Source organism: Nerophis lumbriciformis, linkage group LG30 (assembly GCF_033978685.3).
Source record: "Nerophis lumbriciformis linkage group LG30, RoL_Nlum_v2.1, whole genome shotgun sequence".
NCBI classification, from domain to species: Eukaryota; Metazoa; Chordata; class Actinopteri; order Syngnathiformes; family Syngnathidae; genus Nerophis; species Nerophis lumbriciformis.
Genome location: NC_084577.2, coordinates 16748098 through 16768971, shown reverse-complemented (window position 1 = coordinate 16768971; position 20874 = coordinate 16748098). Strand labels below are relative to the sequence as shown.

General features: G+C 41.2%; 2 protein-coding genes across 3 annotated transcripts in view; one reads left to right on the top strand and one right to left on the bottom strand.

The window, feature by feature from the left end:
• dnaaf1 (dynein axonemal assembly factor 1) overlaps nt 1–20874 on the top strand; it is a 28820-nt gene that overhangs the window by 4938 nt on the left and 3008 nt on the right. The window contains exon 2 of one of the 2 annotated variants that reach the window (XM_061925654.1): nt 2816–3007. In XM_061925654.1, coding sequence (XP_061781638.1) covers nt 2816–3007 — 192 coding nt within the window. Of the gene's footprint in view, nt 1–2815; nt 3350–20874 lie in introns of both variants that reach the window. The other variant, XM_061925653.1, reaches the window with a different exon arrangement.
• Nucleotides 7461–17654, bottom strand: LOC133572711 (tubulin alpha chain-like). The gene is made up of 4 exons (XM_061925656.2): nt 17489–17654; nt 12228–12450; nt 11942–12090; nt 7461–8627 (listed from the first exon to the last, which is right to left on the bottom strand). Exons 1-4 carry the CDS (start codon nt 17489–17491, stop codon nt 7656–7658), a joined length of 1347 nt encoding a protein of 448 aa, XP_061781640.1. The 5' UTR covers nt 17492–17654; the 3' UTR covers nt 7461–7655.

Here is a 20874-nt window from a genome sequence, read left to right as displayed (position 1 = left end):
GGTGTACTGGAGAGGAGACTACGCCGGATAGTCGAACCTCGGATTCAGGAGGAACAGTGTGGTTTTCGTCCTGGTCGTGGAACTGTGGACCAGCTCTATACTCTCGGCAGGGTCCTTGAGGGTGCATGGGAGTTTGCCCAACCAGTCTACATGTGCTTTGTGGACTTGGAGAAGGCATTCGACCGTGTACCCCGGGAAGTCCTGTGGGGAGTGCTCAGAGAGTATGGGGTAACGGACTGTCTTATTGTGGCAGTTCGCTCCCTGTATAATCAGTGTCAGAGCTTGGTCCGCATTGCCGGCAGTAAGTCGGACACGTTTCCAGTGAGGGTTGGACTCCGCCAAGGCTGCCCTTTGTCACCGATTCTGTTCATAACCTTTATGGACAGAATTTCTAGGCGCAGTCAGGGCGTTGAGGGGATCTGGTTTGGTGGCTGCAGGATTAGGTTTCTGCTATTTGCAGATGATGTGGTCCTGATGGCTTCCTCCGGCCAAGATCTTCAGCTCTCACTGGATCGGTTCGCAGCCGAGTGTGAAGCGACTGGGATGAGAATCAGCACCTCCAAGTCCGAGTCCATGGTTCTCTCCCGGAAAAGGGTGGAGTGCCATCTCCGGGTTGGGGAGGAGATCTTTCCCCAAGTGGAGGAGTTCAAGTACCTCGGAGTCTTGTTCACGAGTGGGGGCAGAGTGGATCGTGAGATCGACAGGCGGATCGGTGCGGCATCTTCAGTAATGCGGACGCTGTATCGATCCGTTGTGGTGAAGAAGGAGCTGAGCCGGAAGGCAAAGCTCTCAATTTACCGGTCGATCTACGTTCCCATCCTCACCTATGGTCAATGAGCTTTGGGTTATGACCGAAAGGACAAGATCACGGGTACAGGCGGCCGAAATGAGTTTCCTCCGCCGGGTGGCGGGGCTCTCCCTTAGAGATAGGGTGAGAAGCTCTGTCATCCGGGAGGAGCTCAAAGTAAAGCCGCTGCTCCTCCACATCGAGAGGAGCCAGATGAGGTGGTTCGGGCATCTGGTCAGGATGCCACCCGAACGCCTCCCTAGGAAGGTGTTTCGGGCACGTCCGACCGGTAGGAGGCCACGGGGAAGACCCAGGACACGCTGGGAAGACTATCTCTCCCGGCTGGCCTGGGAACGCCTCGGGATCCCCCGGGAGGAGCTGGACGAAGTGGCTGGGGAGAGGAAAGTCTGGGCTTCCCTGCTTAAGCTGCTGCCCCCGCGACCCGACCTCGGATAAGCGGAAGAAGATGGATGGATGTATTCCGTTTATATTTACATCTAACACAATTTACCAACTCATATGGAAACGGGGTTTGTATATAGGGCTGGGCGATGTATCTATATACTCGATATATCGCGGGTTTGTCTCCGTGCGATATAGAAAATGACTATATCGTAGGGGTGTAACGGTGCGTGTATTTGTATTGAACAGTTTCGGTACGGGGGTTCCGGTTCGGTTCGGCGGTGTACCGAACGAGTTTCCACACAGACATATTAAGTAGCGTACCGCACGTTGTGTAAACAATGCACACCGAGGCACAACACACGGCATGCTAGCAGCTAACGGGCTAGGATAGACTGACCAATAAGGCGGTTTTGGTAGCCATCCACAAGCTTCTGGTTGAATTTTTGACCACTCCTCTTGACAAAAATTGGTGCAGTTCAGCTAAATGTGTTGGTTTTCTGACATGGACTTGTGACTTCAGCATTGTCCACACGTTTAAGTCAGGACAGACATGGGGCGGCATGGCGTAGTGGGTAGAGCAACCGTGCCAGAAACCTGCGGGTTGCAGGTTCGCTCCCCGCCTGTTACCATACAAATATCGCTGCCGTTGTGTCCTTGGGCAGGACACTTCACCCTTTGCCCCCGGTGCCACTCACACTGGTGAATTGAATGATGAATGATAGGTGGTGGTCGGAGGGGCCGTTGGCGCAAATTGCAGCCACGCTTCCGTCAGTCTACCCCAGGGCAGCTGTGGCTATGAAAGTAGCTTACCACGACCAGGTGTGAATAAATGATGGGTTCTATATGTAAAGCGACTTTGGGTACTTAGAAAAGCACTATATAAATCTCAGGTATTATTATTATTATTAGGACTTTGGGAAGGCCATTCTAAAACCTTAATTCTAGCCTGATTTAGCCATTTCTTTACCACTTTTGGCGAGTGTTTGGGGTCATTGTCCTGTTGGAACACCCAACTGCGCCCAAGACCCAACCTCCGGGCTGATGATTTTAGGTTGTCCTGAAGAATTTGGAGATAATCCTCCTTTTTCATTGTCCTATTTACTCTCTGTAAAGCACCAGTTCCATTGGCAGCAAAACAGACCCAGAGCATAATACTACCACCACCATGCTTGATGGTATGGATGGTGTTCCTGGGATTAAAGGCCTCACCTTTTCTCCTCTAAACATATTGCTGGGTATCGTGGCCAAACAGCTAATTTTTAATTTCATCTGACCACAGAACTTTCCTCCAGAAGGTCTTATCTTTGTCCATGTATTGTTAGGTTGTCCTGAAGAATTAGTGGCCTTGTGGTTAGAGTGTCCGCCCTGAGATCAGTAGGCAATGAGTTCAAACCGAGTCCTACCGAAGACTATTAAATAAAAATGGGACCCATTAAGTAACCTGCTTGGCACTCCGCATCAAGGGTTGGAGTTGGGGGTTAAATCACCAAAAATGATTTCCGGGCACGGCTGCTGCTCATTGCTCCCCTCACCTCCCAGTGGGTGATCAAGGGTACAGGCAGAAGAAGAGCTAACAAAGACCTCTGGGTACCACTCCTACTCTAACAGTGCGGTCTCTTTCAGGTGAGACTTCCTTCGATCCAGAAGCTTCTCATCAGGACGCCGTCACTGAGAAAATCCAAGGGTTTGTGCAGGATACCCTGGATGCTCAAGAAGAGTTCACACAAAACCAAATAAATCTGCAGCTCTGCAAAGAAGATCCGGAGAAAGACGGAGAAAAGTCCGAGGAGGACGATGGGAAACAGTCAGAAAGAGGTGAGTTCCATGTTGAAGCTCCTGGTGAAACTGGACATGGTCCTGGACCACTGGTGACTGAACTGGTGGATGCAGAACAACTGGAAAGTATTCCTCGGACTGAGCCGCTGCTTGTTGATGACCTGCCCGATCTGGAGGATGTGGACTCAGAAGACCTGGCGGATTTGTTCTCCTTGGACCGGGAGTTCAAACCCAAGATAGAAGTCATCTCAGGGGATGGCAATGACAATGTGGAGGCAGTCGGGAGTGAGAGCATCCACTCTGGCCCAGATAAGTCCTGGCTTTTTATTGGCGGCAGTAAGACAACCGAAGCACCTCAGGATTCAGCGCTGATGTATTCAGGTGATACAAATGAGCTTGAGACCGATGCAAAGTCTGATACGAGTCTGATATCATGTCCACCACGCTGCCTGATTGAGGAGCTGGAATGACATTTGTTTCGTTTTTTGGCATCTCAAGAAATATAGTTCGTTTGTTGGCGGTTCAGTGTTTACAACTTTATTTTTAATGACTAATCAGTTTGACAGGGTAGTTTAAAAAGAAAGTGGTTTGATGGCGCTATCTGATGTCAATTCGGCAAAGGGTGTCGTCTTAACGTTTTCCAGCATCAACATGCTTTGACGAAAGGGTTTGGTATGAAAAAATCGGAAACTATGGGGATTTTTTTTAGTGATGTGTCCAATTTTGATGGCACTATCCAATGGGGAAAAAAAGATCCAGCAGATGGTGCCATCCCACACGTTTATTCACTCAACTTTTTCCAGCTTAAAGATGCTTTGACACTAAGGTTTGGTATCACAAAATAGGAATTTTAAGGATTTTTTTAGTGCTGTGTCCAATTTTGATGGCACTATCCAATGGGGGAAAAAAAGATCCAGCAGATGGTGCCATCCCACACGTTTATTCACTCAACTTTTTCCAGCTTAAAGATGCATTGACACTAGGGTTTGGTATCAAAAAATAGGAATTTTAGGCATTTTTTTTAGTGCTGTGTCCAATTGTGATGGCGCTATTCAATGGGGAAAAGAGTGCTCCACTGTGAATCCAGCAAAGAGTGGCATCTTACAAGTTAATACACTCGACATTTTCCAGCTTGAAGATGCTTTGACAAAAGGGTTTGGTAAAAAAAAATTGGAAACTATAGGGATTTTTTTTAGTGATGTGTCCAATTTTTGATGGCACTATCCAATGGGGAAAAAAAGATCCAACAGATGGTGCCATCCCACACGTTTATTCACTCAACTTTTTCCAGCTTAAAAGATACATTGACACTAGGGTTTGGTATCAAAAAATAGGAATTTTAGGCATTTTTTTAGTGCTGTGTCCAATTGTGATGGCGCTATTCAATGGGGAAACGAGTGCTCCACTGTGAATCCAGCAAAGAGTGGCATCTTACAAGTTAATACACTCGACATTTTCCAGCTTGAAGATGCTTTGACAAAAGGGTTTGGTATCAAAAAAAATAGTAATTTTAGGGATTTTTTTTAGTGGCCTGCCCAATTGTGATGGCGCTATCCAATGCGGAAAAGAGCGCTGTAGCTGTGAATCCAGCAAAGGGTGCCATCTCACAAGTTAATTCACTCGACATTTTCCAGCTTGAAGATGCTTTGACAAAAGGGTTTGGTATCAAAAAAATAGTAATTTTAGGGATTTTTTTTAGTGGCCTGCCCAATTGTGATGGCGCTATCCAATGCGGAAAAGAGCGCTGTAGCTGTGAATCCAGCAAAGGGTGCCATCTCACAAGTTAATTAAGTCAACGTTTTCTAGCTTGAAGATGCTTTGACAAAAAGGGTTTGGTATCAAAAATAGGAAACAAAAGGAATTTTGTAGTGATGTGGCCAATTTTGATGGCACTATCCAATGGAGAAAAAAATATCCAGCAAATGGTGCCATCAAGTTAATTCACTCAACTTTTTCCAGCTTGAAGATGCTTTGACATAAAGGATTTTTTAACGTGCCCAAATTTGATGGCACTATCCTATGAGAAAAAGTGTGCTGTAGCTGTGAATCCAGCAGAGGGTGCTGTCGCACAAGTTAATTCAGTCAACATTTTCCAGCTTAAAGATGCTTTGACAAAAAGGTTTGCGGTCACAAATAGTAATTTTAGGGATTTTTGTAGTGGTGTGCCCAATTATGATGGCGCTATCCAATGCGGAAAAGAGCGCTGTAGCTTAGAATCCATTAAAGGGGTGCCATCTCACAAGTTAATTCACTCAACATTTCCAGCATCAGGATGCTTTGACAAAAAGGTTTGCTGTCAAATATAGTAATTTTAGGGATTTCTTAGTGGTGTGCTCAATTGTGATGGCGCTATCCAATGCGGAAAAGAGCGCCGCAGCTGTGAATCCAGCCAAGGGTGCCATCTCAAAGTTATTTCACTCAAAATTTTCCAGCATCAGGATGCTTTGATGTGAGGGTTCGGTATCAAAAAAGGGAATTTTAGGAATTTTTTGAGTAGTGTGCCCAATTGTGACGGCGCTATCCAATGCAGAAAGGAGCGTTGTAGTTTTGAATCCAGCCAAGGGTGCCATCTCAAGTTAATTCACTCAACATTTTCCAGCATCAGTATGCTTTGACATAAGGGTTTGGTATCAAAAAAGGGATTTTTTTTTTTTGAAGTGGTCACCCAATTGTGATGGCGCTATCCAATACGGAAAAGAGTACTGTAGCTGTGAATCCAGCAGAAGGTGTAGTCTCACGAGTTAATTCACTCAACATTTTCCAGCTTGAAGGTGCTTTGACGTAAGGGTTTAGCATCAAAAATATATATATATATTTTTTTATAATGGCGTGCATAATTTTGATGGCGCTATTCTATGAGAAAACATGTCGCTGTGAATCCAGCAGAGGGTGCCATTTCACATTTTAATTCACACATTTTCTAACATGAAGATGCTTTGACAAAAGTTTGGTAGCACAAATCTGCATTTTATAGTTGTGGTAAATGTTGACTTTTTCTTTCTTAAACGAAATACTGAATTTGGGGTTTTTATTAGTCGTTAACTATTACATTCTTAACTCTGTAATACAATTTATGTTTAACTTTTTTTAAATTGAACCACTGAAAACTATAAAGTTTAAAGGGGAACATTATCACAATTTCAGAAGGGTTAAAACCATTAAAAATCAGTTCCCAGTGGCTTATTTTATTTTTCGAAGTTTTTTTCAAAATTTTACCCATCACGCAATATCCCTAAAAAAAGCCTGATTTTAACCATCGTTATATACACCCGTCCATTTTCCTGTGACGTCACACAGTGACGCCAATACAAACAAACAGTAAGGTATAGCGACATTAGCTCGGATTCAGACTCGGATTTCAGCGGCTTAACACTGTCTGATAAGATAATTACTAACAACTATGAACTAGGTTTACAGCATATGAAATACATTTGGCAACAACATGCACTTTGAGAGTGCAGACAGCCCATTTCAGGCGCGCTAAGAACATATATTTTTCCACGATTTCAGCACTCAGGTTAACCATACCTAAATAGACACAAAATACTGCATTACACAAGACTACCCGAATGTACTCGAATGATTGAAAAAAAAATTGTTTTTAAGCTAAATTATTGGTAAACACAGTTTATGTATAATAATTTACGTAAAACCGCGAGTAATGAATAAAGTTTTCATCAATTAATATATTCTGTAGACATACCCTCATCCGCTCTCTTTTCATGAAAGCTGATCTGTCCAGTTTTGGAGTTGTCAGCAGGCCAGGGAAGCTAGGGTCGATATTCTTCTCTTGATCATCTTCGGTGGCATAAGGGACGGTGTGAGCCAAGACATCCAGGGGGTTTAGCTCGCTCGTCTGCGGGAACAAACTGCCGCCATTGCTTGCCGTGCTACCGAGGTCCTTTGTCCCTGAATTGCTCACACACTCCGGCAGATTCAATGGGGGTCTGGCGGCAGATTTCTTTGACTTTATCGTTGGAAATGCATCTGCTTTGAGTGTCGCAGGATATCCACACATTCTTGCCATCTCTGTCGTAGCATAGCTTTCGTCGGTAAAGTGTGCGGAACAAACGACTGACCATTTCGTCGGCTTTCCCCACACCCTCGTGTTTTGAACAAATTTCGTCCAAATTTCTTGCCACTTTCGCATCTTTGGGCCACTGGTGCAACTTGAATCCGTCCCTGTTCGTGTTGTTACACCCTCCGACAACACACCGACGAAAGTGAGAAAATGGCGGATTGCTTCCCGAGAGCGAATAATAGAAAGGCGTTTAATTCGCCAAAATTCACCCATTTAGAGTTCGGAAATCGGTTAAAAAAATATATGGTCTTTTTTCTGCAACATCAAGGTATATATTGACGCTTACATAGGTCTGGTGATAATGTTCCCCTTTAAATTGACAAAGTTGAAAACAAGTTTTTATTTATGCTAAAGTGAAATAACTCCCCCCCCCCCCTGTACTACAAAAAAAAACATGCAATAGTTCCATCATGGATTTATTAACATTTTATTAAATTTCTTCGGTTTGACATGGTATCTTTGGTAAAAATATAAGTTACCACATTGCAGCAATTTGGGATTCCAGTGTACTAAGCAGTCAACTATCAACTTTTTAAAAGCCAACAACAACAAAAACAAAAACAAGTAATATCTTAGTAACTTAAACATTAAGTGCATTTGTGCCACCTAATATTCTTCCTCTTCCTCATCATCTACGGAGTCGACTCCGACCTCCTCGTAATCCTTCTCCAGAGCGGCCATGTCCTCCCTGGCTTCTGAGAACTCCCCTTCCTCCATGCCCTCGCCCACGTACCAGTGGACGAAGGCGCGCTTGGCGTACATGAGGTCAAACTTATGGTCCAGCCGCGCCCAGGCCTCCGCGATGGCAGTGGTGTTGCTCAGCATGCACACGGCCCTCTGGACCTTGGCCAGATCTCCACCAGGGACCACGGTGGGCGGCTGGTAGTTGATGCCCACCTTGAAGCCGGTGGGGCACCAGTCCACGAACTGGACGGCGCGCTTGGATTTGATGTTGATGATTGCCGAGTTGACGTCCTTGGGCACCACGTCGCCGCGGTACAGGAGGCAGCACGCCATGTACTTCCCGTGGCGAGGGTCACATTTCACCATCTGGTTGGCCGGCTCGAAGCAGGAATTGGTGATTTCCGAGACGGTTAATTGCTCATGGTAAGCCTTCTCCACAGAGATGATGGGCGCGTAGGTGACCAGGGGGAAGTGGATACGAGGATACGGCACCAGGTTGGTCTGGAACTCCGTCAGATCGACGTTGAGGGCGCCGTCGAAGCGCAGGGACGCGGTGACCGAGGAAACAATCTGACTGACTAACCTGTTCAGGTTGGTGTAAGACGGACGCTCGATGTCCAGGTTCCTGCGGCAGATGTCGTAGATGGCCTCGTTATCCACCATAAAGGCGCAGTCCGAGTGCTCCAAGGTGGTGTGTGTGGTCAGGATGGAGTTGTAGGGCTCCACCACAGCAGTTGACACCTGGGGAGCCGGGTAGACCGAGAACTCCAGCTTGGACTTCTTGCCGTAGTCCACGGACAGGCGCTCCATCAACAGGGAGGTGAAACCAGAACCGGTGCCGCCACCGAAGCTGTGGAAAATCAGAAAGCCTTGAAGACCCGTGCACTGGTCCGCCTGACAAAACAGGAGAATATTGTTAGAATATTAAATTCGGCAAATATACACACTTGTCTTTTTAACTTCATACTATTTGGTCAGGCCTTCTGATGCATGTTTTGATACTGGTTCCTGCTGGTTTTTTTGATTGATTGAAACTTTTTAGTAGATTGCACAGTACAGTACATATTCCGTACAATTGACCACTAAATGGTAACACCCGAATACGTTTTTCAACTTGTTTAAAAGGGGAACATTATCACCAGACCTATGCAAGCGTCAATATATACACCTTGATGTTGCAGAAAAAAAGACTATTTTTTTTAACCGATTTCCGAACTCTAAATGGGTGAATTTTGGCGAATTAAACGCCTTTCTAATATTTGCTCTCGGAGCGATGACGTCACAACGTGGCGTCACATCGGGAAGCAATCAGCCATTTTCTCAAACACCGAGTCAAATCAGCTCTGTTATTTTCCGTTTTTTCGACTGTTTTCCGTACCTTGGAGACATCATGCCTCGTCGGTGTGTTGTCGGAGGGTGTAACAACACGAACAGGGACGGATTCAAGTTGCACCAGTGGCCCAAAGATGCGAAATTGGCAAGAAATTGGACGTTTGTTCCGCACACTTTACCGATGAAAGCTATGCTACGACAGAGATGGCAAGAATGTGTGGATATCCTGCGACACTCAAAGCAGATGCATTTCCAACGATAAAGTCAAAGAAATCTGCCGCCAGACGCCCATTGAATCTGCCGGAGTGTGTGAGCAATTCAGGGACAAAGGACCTCGGTAGCACGGCAAGCAATGGCGGCAGCTTGTTCCCGCAGACAAACGAGCTAAACCCCCTATCGACCCTAGCTTCCCTGGCCTGCTGACATCAACTCCAAAACTGGACAGATCAGCTTTCAGGAAAAGAGCGCGGATGAGGGTATGTCTACAGAATATATTAATTGATGAAAATTGGGCTGTCTGCACTCTCAAAGTGCATGTTGTTGCCAAATGTATTTCATATGCTGTAAACCTAGTTCATAGTTGTTAGTTTCCTTTAATGCCAAACAAACACATACCAATCGTTGGTTAGAAGGCGATCGCCGAATTCGTTCTCGCTTTCTCCCGTGTCGCTGGCTGTCGTGTCGTTTTCGCTTGCATACGGTTCAAACCGATATAGCTCAATAGCTTCAGTTTCTTCTTCAATTTCGTTTTCGCTACCTGCCTCCACACTACAACCATCCGTTTCAATACATTCGTAATCTGTTGAATCGCTTAAGCCGCTGAAATCCGAGTCTGAATCCGAGCTAATGTCGCTATAGCTTGCTGTTCTTTCCGCCATGTTTGTTTGTGTTGGCATCACTATGTGACGTCACAGGAAAATGGTCGGGTGTATATAACGATGTTTTTTTTTGTTTTTTTTTAAGTGGCCTGCCCAATTATGATGGCGCTTTCCAATGTGGAAAAGAGCGCTGTAGCTGTGAATCCAGCAAAGGGTGCCATCTCACAAGTTAATCCAGTCAACGTTTTCTAGCTTGAAGATGCTTTGACGAAAGGGTTTGGTATCAAAAATAGGGAATCGAAGGAATTTTGTAGTGATGTTGCCAATTTTGATGGCACTATCCAATGGGGGGGGTAAAAAGATCCAGCAGATGGTGCCATCTCAAGTTAATCCAGTCAACGTTTTCCAGCTTGAAGATGCTTTGACACAAGGGATTTTTTAACGTGCCCAAATTTGATGGCACTATTCTATGAGAAAAAGTGTGCTGTAGCTGTGAATCCAGCAGAGGGTGCTGTCGCACAAGTTAATTCAGTCATTTTCCAGCTTGAAGATGGTTTGACGAAAGGGTTTGGTATCAAAAATAGGAAACAAAAGGAATTTTGTAGTGATGTGGCCAATTTTGATGGCACTAGCCAATGGGGGGGGGTAAAAAGATCCAGCAGATGGTGCCATCTCAAGTTAATTCACTCAACTTTTTCCAGCTTGAAGATGCTTCGACATAAGGGATTTTTTAACGTGCCCAAATTTGATGGCACTATCCTATGAGAAAAAGTGTGCTGTAGCTGTGAATCCAGCAGAGAGTGCTGTCGCACAAGTTAATTCACTCAACATTTTCCAGCTTGAAGATGCTTTGACAAAAGGGTTTGGTATCAAAAATTATGAATTTTAGAGATTAAAAAAAAAAAAAATTTTTTTTTTTTTTAAAGTGGCATGCCCAATTGTGATGGCGCTATCCAATGTGGAAAAGAGCGCTGTAGCTGTAAATCCAGCAGAGAGTGCTGTCGCACAAGTTAATTCACTCAACGTTTTCTAGCTTGAAGATGGTTTGACAAAAGGGTTTGGTATCAAAAATAGGAAACCAAAGGAATTTTGTAGTGATGTGGCCAATTTTGATGGCACTATCCAATGGGGGGGGGGAAATAGATCCAGCAGATGGTGCCATCTCACAAGTTAATTCACTCAACATTTTCCAGCATCAGGATGCTTTGACAAAAAGGTTTGCTGTCAAAAATAGAAATTTTTGAGATTTCTTAGTGGTGTGCCCAACTATGATGGCGCTATCCAATGCGGAAAAGAGCGTTGTAGCTGTGAATCCAGCCAAGTGTCCATCTCAAAGTTAATTCACTCAAAATTTTCCAGCATCCGGATGCTTTGACGTGAGGGTTCTGTATCAAAAAAGGGAATTATAGGAATTTTTGGAGTGGTGTGCCCAATTGTGATGGCGCTATCCAATGCGGAAAAGAGCTTTGTAGTTTTGAATCCAGCCAAGAGTGCCATCTCAAAGTTATTTCACTCAATTTCCCAGCATCAGGATGCTTTGACGTAAGCGTTCGGTCCAAGGCATCAAAACTATGAATGAACACATGTGGAGTTATGTACTTAAACTAAGCTGAAGTAACTGAAAACATGTTTTATATTCTAGTTTCTTCAAAATAGCCACCCTTTGCTCTGATTACTGCTTTGCACACTCTTTGCATTCTCTCCATGAGCATCAAGAGGTAGTCACCTGAAATGGTGGTCACCTCACAGGTGTCATAGTTTTGTCCATAGTCATGAAAATAAAGAAAATGCATTGAAATGGTGTCCAAACTTTTGGCCTGTACTGTATGTGTGCTTATTATGGATATCCAGTTCTTTTCCTGGACCCAGACTGAGGCACAAATAGAATAGAGCAGCTCCATTGTTACCTGACTTTTGCTAACATTTATTTACTAGTTAGAATGCATAAAAAAAATTAAAAAAAACATGTTGTCTTACATAAGGATTGTGAATGATAGGCAAAATAAAACAAAAGAATGTGAAGTTCCTCTTTAAGAGAGATGCTTTGATATTTCTCACCAGTTTACGGATTCTGTCCAGCACCAGCTCAATGATCTCTTTGCCAACTGTGTAGTGACCACGGGCGTAGTTGTTCGCGGCATCTTCTTTTCCAGTGATCAGCTGATCAGGGTGGAAGAGTTCCCGATAGGTTCCTGTACGGACCTCATCTAAAAAAAAACAGAAAAACGGGGGATAAACAGAATAAACATAATTAATATCTCAATTCATCCGCATGCCTTACATGTATGTTAATATTGACAATCTTTGAAATATTTATTTGACTGAAGTGATGTTTTTTTTTTACCAATGACCGTAGGCTCCAAGTCCACAAAAACTGCTCTGGGGACATGTTTTCCAGCGCTGGTCTGACTAAAAAAGGTGGTGAAGGAATCATCTGCCTCCCCAATTGTCTTATCACTGGGCAACTGTCCGTTTGCCTGAATTCCATGTTCTAGACAGTAGAGCTCCCAACAGGCATTTCCTATCTGGACACCTGCTTGACCAACGTGCACAGAGATACACTCGCGCTGTGGGGGGGTGAAAGGGACCAGGGTTAGGTAGTCACATTTTTCTGACAAAAATCCACTCATAAATACATAAACATAGGTATGTGGAGTAAAATCAGGAGTATAATGACGGGCTGAGTGAGCTGGCTCACAATCAGGAGTATGTCGATGTTTTTTCTGGTATAATAATAATAAATAATAATAATAATACATTTTATTTGTAAAAAGCACTTTACATTGAGTAAACAACCTCAAAGTGCTACAGTGTATTTATTAAAAAAAAAAAAAAAAAAAAAATAGAACAGCCAAATAGCTAGAACTAGTATGCATACATCTAAAAAATGCTTTTTATTTTTTTAAATAAAAAGGGTTTTTAAGCCTTTTTTTAAATTTTTTTTTAAAAAGCATCCACAGTCTGTGGTGCCCTCAGGTGGTCAGGGAGAGCGTTCCACAGATAGTGACATGTGAGTGGTCAAAATGTGAACTAAAATCCGGAGTCTAGGGACACTCTTTGGAGTGAGTGATCTGGCTCCAAATTAGGAGTGCGTTTGTCCTGGTAAAGAAACATATTGGTTGGTCAAAATGTGGATTAAAATCAGGAGTCTCGTGACAGGTTCTGTGAAATTGGCTCCCAAATCAGGAGTCATGGTTCATGTGGATACGGATGACATTTTCTAAAACATTAAAAGAGCACTGGCCAAGCGGTCAGCAAGGCGTACGGTTTCCTCCCACCGTGTGAAGGGTAGCATGTTATATTAATCGTCCTCCAGGGATAATACTTGTGAGAAACAGTTTATTTGCTTTCATAGGAGGAGAGTATGGCCGACTTCAAAGTGACACTGTGGAGGGACATTAGCCACCAGTGAGGCCGCGACATTGCATTTAGGAAGCGTTCGTTCGCTTGTCATTGTCAAATTTGCAGAACAAAGCCAGAGCGTGTAATCAACAGATCAGGATTAGGGCTGCAACAACTAATCGATTATAAAAATAGTTGGCGATTAATTTAGTCATCGATTCGTTGGATCTAAGCTATGCGCAGAGGCTTTTTTTTTTTTTTTTTTTTTAAATAAACATTTATTTATAAACTGCAACATTTACAAACAGCTGAGAAACAATCAAAATATGTATGGTGCCAGTATGCTGTTTTTTTTCCAATAAAATACTGCAAAGGATAGAAATGTAGTTTGTCTCTTTTATCCGATTAATCGAAGTAATCGACAGATTAATCGATAATCAAATTAGTTGTTAGTTGCAGCCCTAATCAGGATAGGAAGCTCTATCGTCGACCAAATTGATATCATTTATATTGTCTATAATTGTGCAACCCTGGGCATGTTACATATTCAAATGGTGGCGTTTTTGGAAGAAGAGGGGAAAACACATCAAAATGATTGTTTATTCACTTTAATGGATCACAATTTGAAATAAGTCTTAAGAGTTAGAACTTGGCCATTTAAACCAAATATGATCATAAATGCTCAAAGCACCACAGTATTTGTTAACTTTATGACAGTGAATTGTTGTTCTTATATTCATGAGCAACCTGGATTAATGATCGGAGCAGGGGTGTCCAAAGTGTGGCCCGGGGTCTATTTGCAGCCCATAGCTCGTTTTTATTTATTTATTTTTAATTCCGCGACACATTCTACAGACAAGATAAATTATTAGAAAAACAAAAACTGAGGAAAGATGGAACCAGCCCAATATCTTCCAAAAATTGGACCTGAAAACCAAAATGGCATCTTCTACATGGAGTTTAAAGAACATGTGTACAGATTTCTTGCAAGATATGGTATGATTTTGAGTGGGCAAAAGCCCTGGTGCAATGATAATATTAAAGAATAAAAATAATTGTATAAACCCCACGCTATTGCTTTTTTTTTACGTTTTCGTGTATGTGTGGACCCTGGGATGCAGAGAGGGCAAGCAAGTGCAGAAAAAACAAAATAAGTTGTTTTTTCCTTTTACTAGGGAAACACGAGATAACACAAAAACAAAAAAAGTGCACAGATGGAAAACAGGCGTATGAAGCGCAAAGCAAGGAAAGGTACAAAGTTGATTTACATACTGCAAAGCAAAATAATGCAGCTCCGAAAAGCATCCTGATTGGAAACCAGAGATAGGTGTTCTGATTTCCAATCAGGGACAGGTGACAGCGCAAACAGACCAGAGGAGTGGTGGGAAATGGAGGCAAACAGGATGAACGAACGAAAAATAAGTGCGCTGGACAGGAAATGACAAAATACAAACCCCGTTTCCATACGAGTTGGGAAATTGTGTTAGATGTAAATATAAACGGAATACAATGATTTGCAAATCATTTTCAACCCATATTCAGTTGAATATGCTACAAAGACAACATATTTGATGTTCAAACTAATAAACTTTTTTTTTTTTTTGCAAATAATCATTAACTTTAGAATTTGATGCCAGCAACACGTAACAAAGAAGTTGGGAAAAGTGGCAATAAATACTGATAAAGTTGAGGAATGCTCATCAAACACTTATTTGGAACATCCCACAGGTGTGCAGCTTAATTGGGAACAGGTGGGTGCCATGATTGGGTATAAAAACAGCTTCCCAAAAAAAGCTCAGTCTTTCACAAGAAAGGATGGGGCGAGGTACACCCCTTTGTCCACAACTGCGTGAGCAAATAGTCAAAACAGTTTAAGAACAACGTTTCTCAAAGTGCAATTGCAAGAAATTTAGGGATTTCAACATCTACGGTCCATAATATCATCAAAAGGTTCAGAAAATCTGGAGAAATCACTCCACGTAAGCGGCATGGCCGGAAACCAACATTGAATGACCGTGACCTTTGATCCCTCAGACGGCACTGTATCAAAAACCGACCTCAATCTCTAAAAGGATATCACCACATGGGCTCAGGAACACTTCAGAAAACCACTGTCACTAAATACAGTTCATCACTACATCTGTAAGTGCAAGTTAAAGCTCTACTATGCAAAGCGAAAGCCATTTATCAACAACATCCAGAAACGCCGCTGGCTTCTCTGGGCCCGAGATCATCTAAGATGGACTCACGCAAAGTGGAAAAGTGTTCTGTGGTCTGACGAGTCCACATTTCAAATTGTTTTTGGAAATATTCGACATCGTGTCATCCTGACTAAAGGGGAAGCGAACCATCCAGACTGTTATCGACCCAAAGTTCAAAAGCCAGCATCTGTGATGGTATGGGGGTGCATTAGTGCCCAAGGCATGGGTAACTTACACATCAGTGAAGGCACCATTAATGCTGAAAGGTACATACAGGTTTTGGAACAACATATGCTGCCAGCTAAGCACCGTTTTTTTCATCGACGCCCCTGCTTATTTCAGCAAGACAATGCCAAGCCACATTCAGCATGTGTTACAACAGCGTGGCTTCTTTACTTTAAAAAGAAAAAAAAATAGAGTGCGGGTACTTTCCTGGTCCGCCTGCAGTCCAGACCTGTCTCCCATCGAAAATGTGTGGCGCATTATGAAGCGTAAAATACGACAGCGGAGACCCGGCTGTCGACTGAAGCTCTACATAAAACAAGAATGGGAAAGAATTCCACTTTCAAAGCTTCAACAATTAAGTTTCCTCAGTTCCCAATCGTTTATTGTGTTAAAAGAAAAGGTGATGTAACAGTGGTGAACATGCCCTTTCCCAACTACTTTGGCACGTGTTGCAGCCATGAAATTGTATTTACAAAAAAAATAAAATAAAAAATGTTTATGAGTTTGAACATCAAATATCTTGTCTTTGTAGTGCATTCAATTGAATATGGGTTGAAAAAGGATTTGCAAATCATTGTATTCCGTTTATATTTACATCTAACACAATTTCCCAACTCATATGGAAACGGGGTTTGTATAATAACGGTCATGTGGGCTCATGACAGGTTTTAGGCCTTCAACTTTTATGTACGCGGCCCTCGCTGGAAAAAACCTGAAGGCATTAAGGTCTCCTTTCTTTGTGTCTGTCAATTAAGAGATGTGACATTCGCAAACCAATCAAGCCACGTCTTTAAGTGAAAGATGAGAACCGATCGCAGCTGGGAGACATTTGTTTACCCACATGCATGCCCAGTATCCATCCATCCATTTTCTACCGCTTGTAAATTGTAAAAACACTCTCGTGCTATGGAACACACACACGTGTGTGTGTGTGTGTGTGTGTGTGTGTGTGTGTGTGTGTGTGTGTGTGTGTCACGTCCCATTTTTTCCTTCTAGTTGTATTTACACTTTTTATATACACACACACACATTACATTCTTACGTGTGTATTTTTCTGTATTAAAATTGCTCTTGTGCTACAAAGTTTTTTTAGGTGAGGAAAAACTCAAAATAATGTGTGATATATCACCACCTTATGGAATGTTTACAAAAATAAGATATAGATTTGAAAATAATACCCACCACTTTAGTAATATTGGTGAATATTCAGATCAACATCGTATCTTTTAACTACGACCAGTGATTGTTTCCTTGAAAAAAAAAAAAAAAAAAAAAAAAAAGATAAACTTTAATAACTAACATTTTTGAAAGGTTCTTTGAAAGGAACGGCTCCCTTCAAAGAGCCAAAATCCCATCATGTTAGCATGAGGCGTTCAAGCGCACTCGGTAACTTGAGCGTTGGGGAACTCAGTAATTTCAGTGTTGGCGAATATGTTTTCAGACATCAATGTAGCCACGCTATTTTTCCTTTTATTTCTACACACTCCCTTTGAAAATGTGTGTACCACACTTTGGGAACATACATTACGTGCGGGACGAGTTCAAAGACCGAGGACAACGTGTGCACTTCCGACATCAAGTGTTATTTGATGTCTACGCGAAAACTCGAAAAGGTTTTACCATAGAGGCCCAATAATCAAAAGACATTTGATATAAATTCGAGGCCACTTTTCTTGGACGAAATACGATGACATTTTAAGTAAAACACTTATGTTCGACAAATATGCATTGTAATACTAAATCAATGGACTTCATTACGAATGAGTGGTTAACAAAAAATACCAGTTCAAACGCATGAATGTACGTAAAAAAAAAAAAAAGCTAAATATATACTCACCATGTTTCCTGAAGCACAACTTTGTGAGGGAGTAAAGATATATAAAGTTTGGAGAGTTAAACCGCGGCCGACGTCGTCTGAACTTTATGTGAACCGTCAAGCTGAGGCTTTTTAAATAGAGCAAGGCGGAAGTCTGTTCTTCACTCTGATTGGTCGACATGTCACGTGATGAAATATCCATATTAGAATACAACAAAAAGGCGGAAGTCCGCTCTTCACTCTGATTGGTTGACATGTCACGTGTTGAAATATCCACATTGAAAAAAACAAGTCTTTTATGGTAACATTGGTTCGTGATTCTGGTTCATATTTGGTTTGACTTCAATATATACCTTAATTGTGTTACCATAGCAACTTTAACTTGTGTTTAAAAAAATCATGTATTTACATTAAAACTTTTTTTTTCCCCAATCAAAAAAATTATAAGCAAGTATAAAAACACTTTTCTGCAAGTAAAAATACTAATCACAAGTATAAATATATTTGTATTCAAGTTAAAACTTTTGGTGGTAATCTTAGTTGATTGGCAACACTAAATTGGCCCTAGTGTGTGGATGTGAGTGTGAATGTTGTCTGTCTATCTGTGTTGGCCCTGAGGTGGCGACTTGTCCAGGGTGTACCCCGCCTTCCGCCCGATTGTAGCTGAGATAGGCTCCAGCGCCCCCCGCGACCCCAAAGGGAATAAGCGGTAGAAAATGGATGGATGGATGGATTCCACCATGCGGAAATCCACACACTTGCACTCAGAACACATGTAATTCACACTCCACAACGACAGGTGGTGCTGCTGAGTCAATTGAAGACCATTGTTGTTTGCGCAAAGTGCCGTTCACCAAAAATAACAAGGAGGCAGGTTGCTGAAAAAAGCTAAACCTGTAAGTTTCCCGTTATTAAATCGCGCAGGGTGTAATATTACTGCCAAAAGTTTTAACTCGAAGAAAATCGTTTTTATTCTTGCAAATCGTTTTATAATTGAACAAAATGAGTTTTTGAGTTTGAGTTTATTTCGAACATGCAAGTATACAACATGATACATCACAATCTCCAGTTTCTCTTTTCAACATGTTCGAAAAGGAGTAGGAAGAAGCAGAGCTTATTTAATCCTACCCCTTTTCTTTTACATAACAGTTGCTAAAACTTTTGTTCACTTCCTGTTCTCAATTTATTCACAATATACTCCATAAGTAATCACAATAAAATAAGTAAATAAATAATTGGTGAAGTAAGTTACATTTCATATGTTGAGATAAGTAAGATTATTTTGTGAGTGAAAGAATGAAAGAATGGATGAGTTAAATAAATTCAGAATGTTTATCATGGTTCTTCTTCTTTGTACTTTGTAAACACTTTAAGTTTGAAGAGTTTCTTGAAGTGGATCATATTAGTACATTGTTTGATTGCTTTGCTTAATCCATTCCATAATTTAATTCCACAAACTGATATACTGAAGGTCTTAAGTGTTGTACGTGCATACAAATGTTTTAAATTACATTTCTCCCTAAGATTATATTTCTCCTCTTTTTTTGAGAAGAATTGTTGTATATTCTTGGGTAGTAGGTTATAGTTTGCTTTGTGTATAATTTTAGCTGTTTGCAAATTCACTATGTCGTAGAATTTCAGTATCTTTGATTCAATAAATAAAGGATTTGTGTGTTCTCTATATCCAACATTATGTATTATTCTAACTGATCTTTTTTGTAACACCGTTAATGAATGAAGTGTACTTTTGTAATTATTTCCCCATATTTCTGCACAATAACTCAGATATGGTAACACTAGTGAGCAGTAGAGAATATGAAGTGATTTTTTGTCTAGAACATGTTTTGCTTTATTCATTATTGACGTGTTTCTTGCTACTTTATGTTGTATATTTTTTACGTGAGATTTCCAGTTCAATTTATCATCAATCATTATACCAAGAAATTTGGTTTCATTTACTCTTTCAATTTCTATTCCGTCTATTTGTATTTGTGTTTGACTTTCTCTTCTACTGTTACCAAATAGCATTATTTTAGTTTTACTGAGATTCAACGATAGTCTGTTTTTGTCAAGCCATCTTTTTAATTTGTTAATTTCTTCTGTTATTATTTGTAGTATCTTCTGTGTGTTCTCTCCTGAACAAAACGCTGTTGTATCATCCGCAAATAATACTAACTTTAAATCTTTTGTAACTTTACAAATGTCATTTATATATAGATTGAATAATTTAGGTCCTAGTATTGATCCCTGAGGTACACCACAGGATATATTTAGCGTTGTAGAGGTGTGTTCGCCTACCTTCACGTATTGTTTCCTGTTCATTAGATAACTTCTTATCCAGTTTAAGACTAACCCTCTGATGCCATATCGTTCTAGTTTTTTGATTAAAATATTGTGATTAATTGTGTCAAATGCTTTAGTTAGATCCATAAAAACTGCTGCCGCACATTTTTTATTATCTATAGCATTGGTAATTTCTTCTGTAATTTCAATTAAAGCCATCGAAGTTGAAACATTAGCTCTGTATCCATATTGATTTTCTTCGAGTATTCTATTTTTATTTATGAAATTCTCTAATGTACACATTGTCCCAATCTTGCTTTTGTAGCTCAATTTTGAAAGCAATCATCCTCTTCTCTGTGCACAGCCTTCGAAATGTCCTTTTGTCTTCCATGTTCTTCTTGTAGTTTCCATCATATATTGTAAAAACTGGCAGATGATCACTAACATCGGTTATAAGTAGACCACTTGTAGTGTTATTATCAAAATCATTGGTAAAAATATTATCAATAAGCGTGGCACAGTGTCCTGTAATTCTGCTTGGCTTTGTGATTTTAGGATATAAACTGATGCTGTACATTGTATCAATGAAGTCATCAATAGACTTTTGCTTGTTAGGGTTCAATAAGTCAATATTAAAGTCACCACATAAGAAAATTATTCTTTGACCATTGTCCATGTAAGTAGCCTTGATCCATTCTTCAAATGTTTCTATACTTGACTTAGGTGATCTACAGGTAAAAGCCAGTAAATTAGAATATTTTGAAAAACTTGATTTATTTCAGTAATTGCATTCAAAAGGTGTAACTTGTACATTATATTTATTCATTGCACACAGACTGATGCATTCAAATGTTTATTTCATTTAATTTTGATGATTTGATGTGGCAACAAATGAAAATCCAAAATTCCGTGTGTCACAAAATTAGAATATTACTTAAGGCTAATACAAAAAAGGGATTTTTAGAAATGTTGGCCAACTGAAAAGTATGAAAATGAAAAATATGAGCATGTACAATACTCAATACTTGGTTGGAGCTCCTTTTGCCTCAATTACTGCGTTAATGCGGCGTGGCATGGAGTCGATGAGTTTCTGGCACTGCTCAGGTGTTATGAGAGCCCAGGTT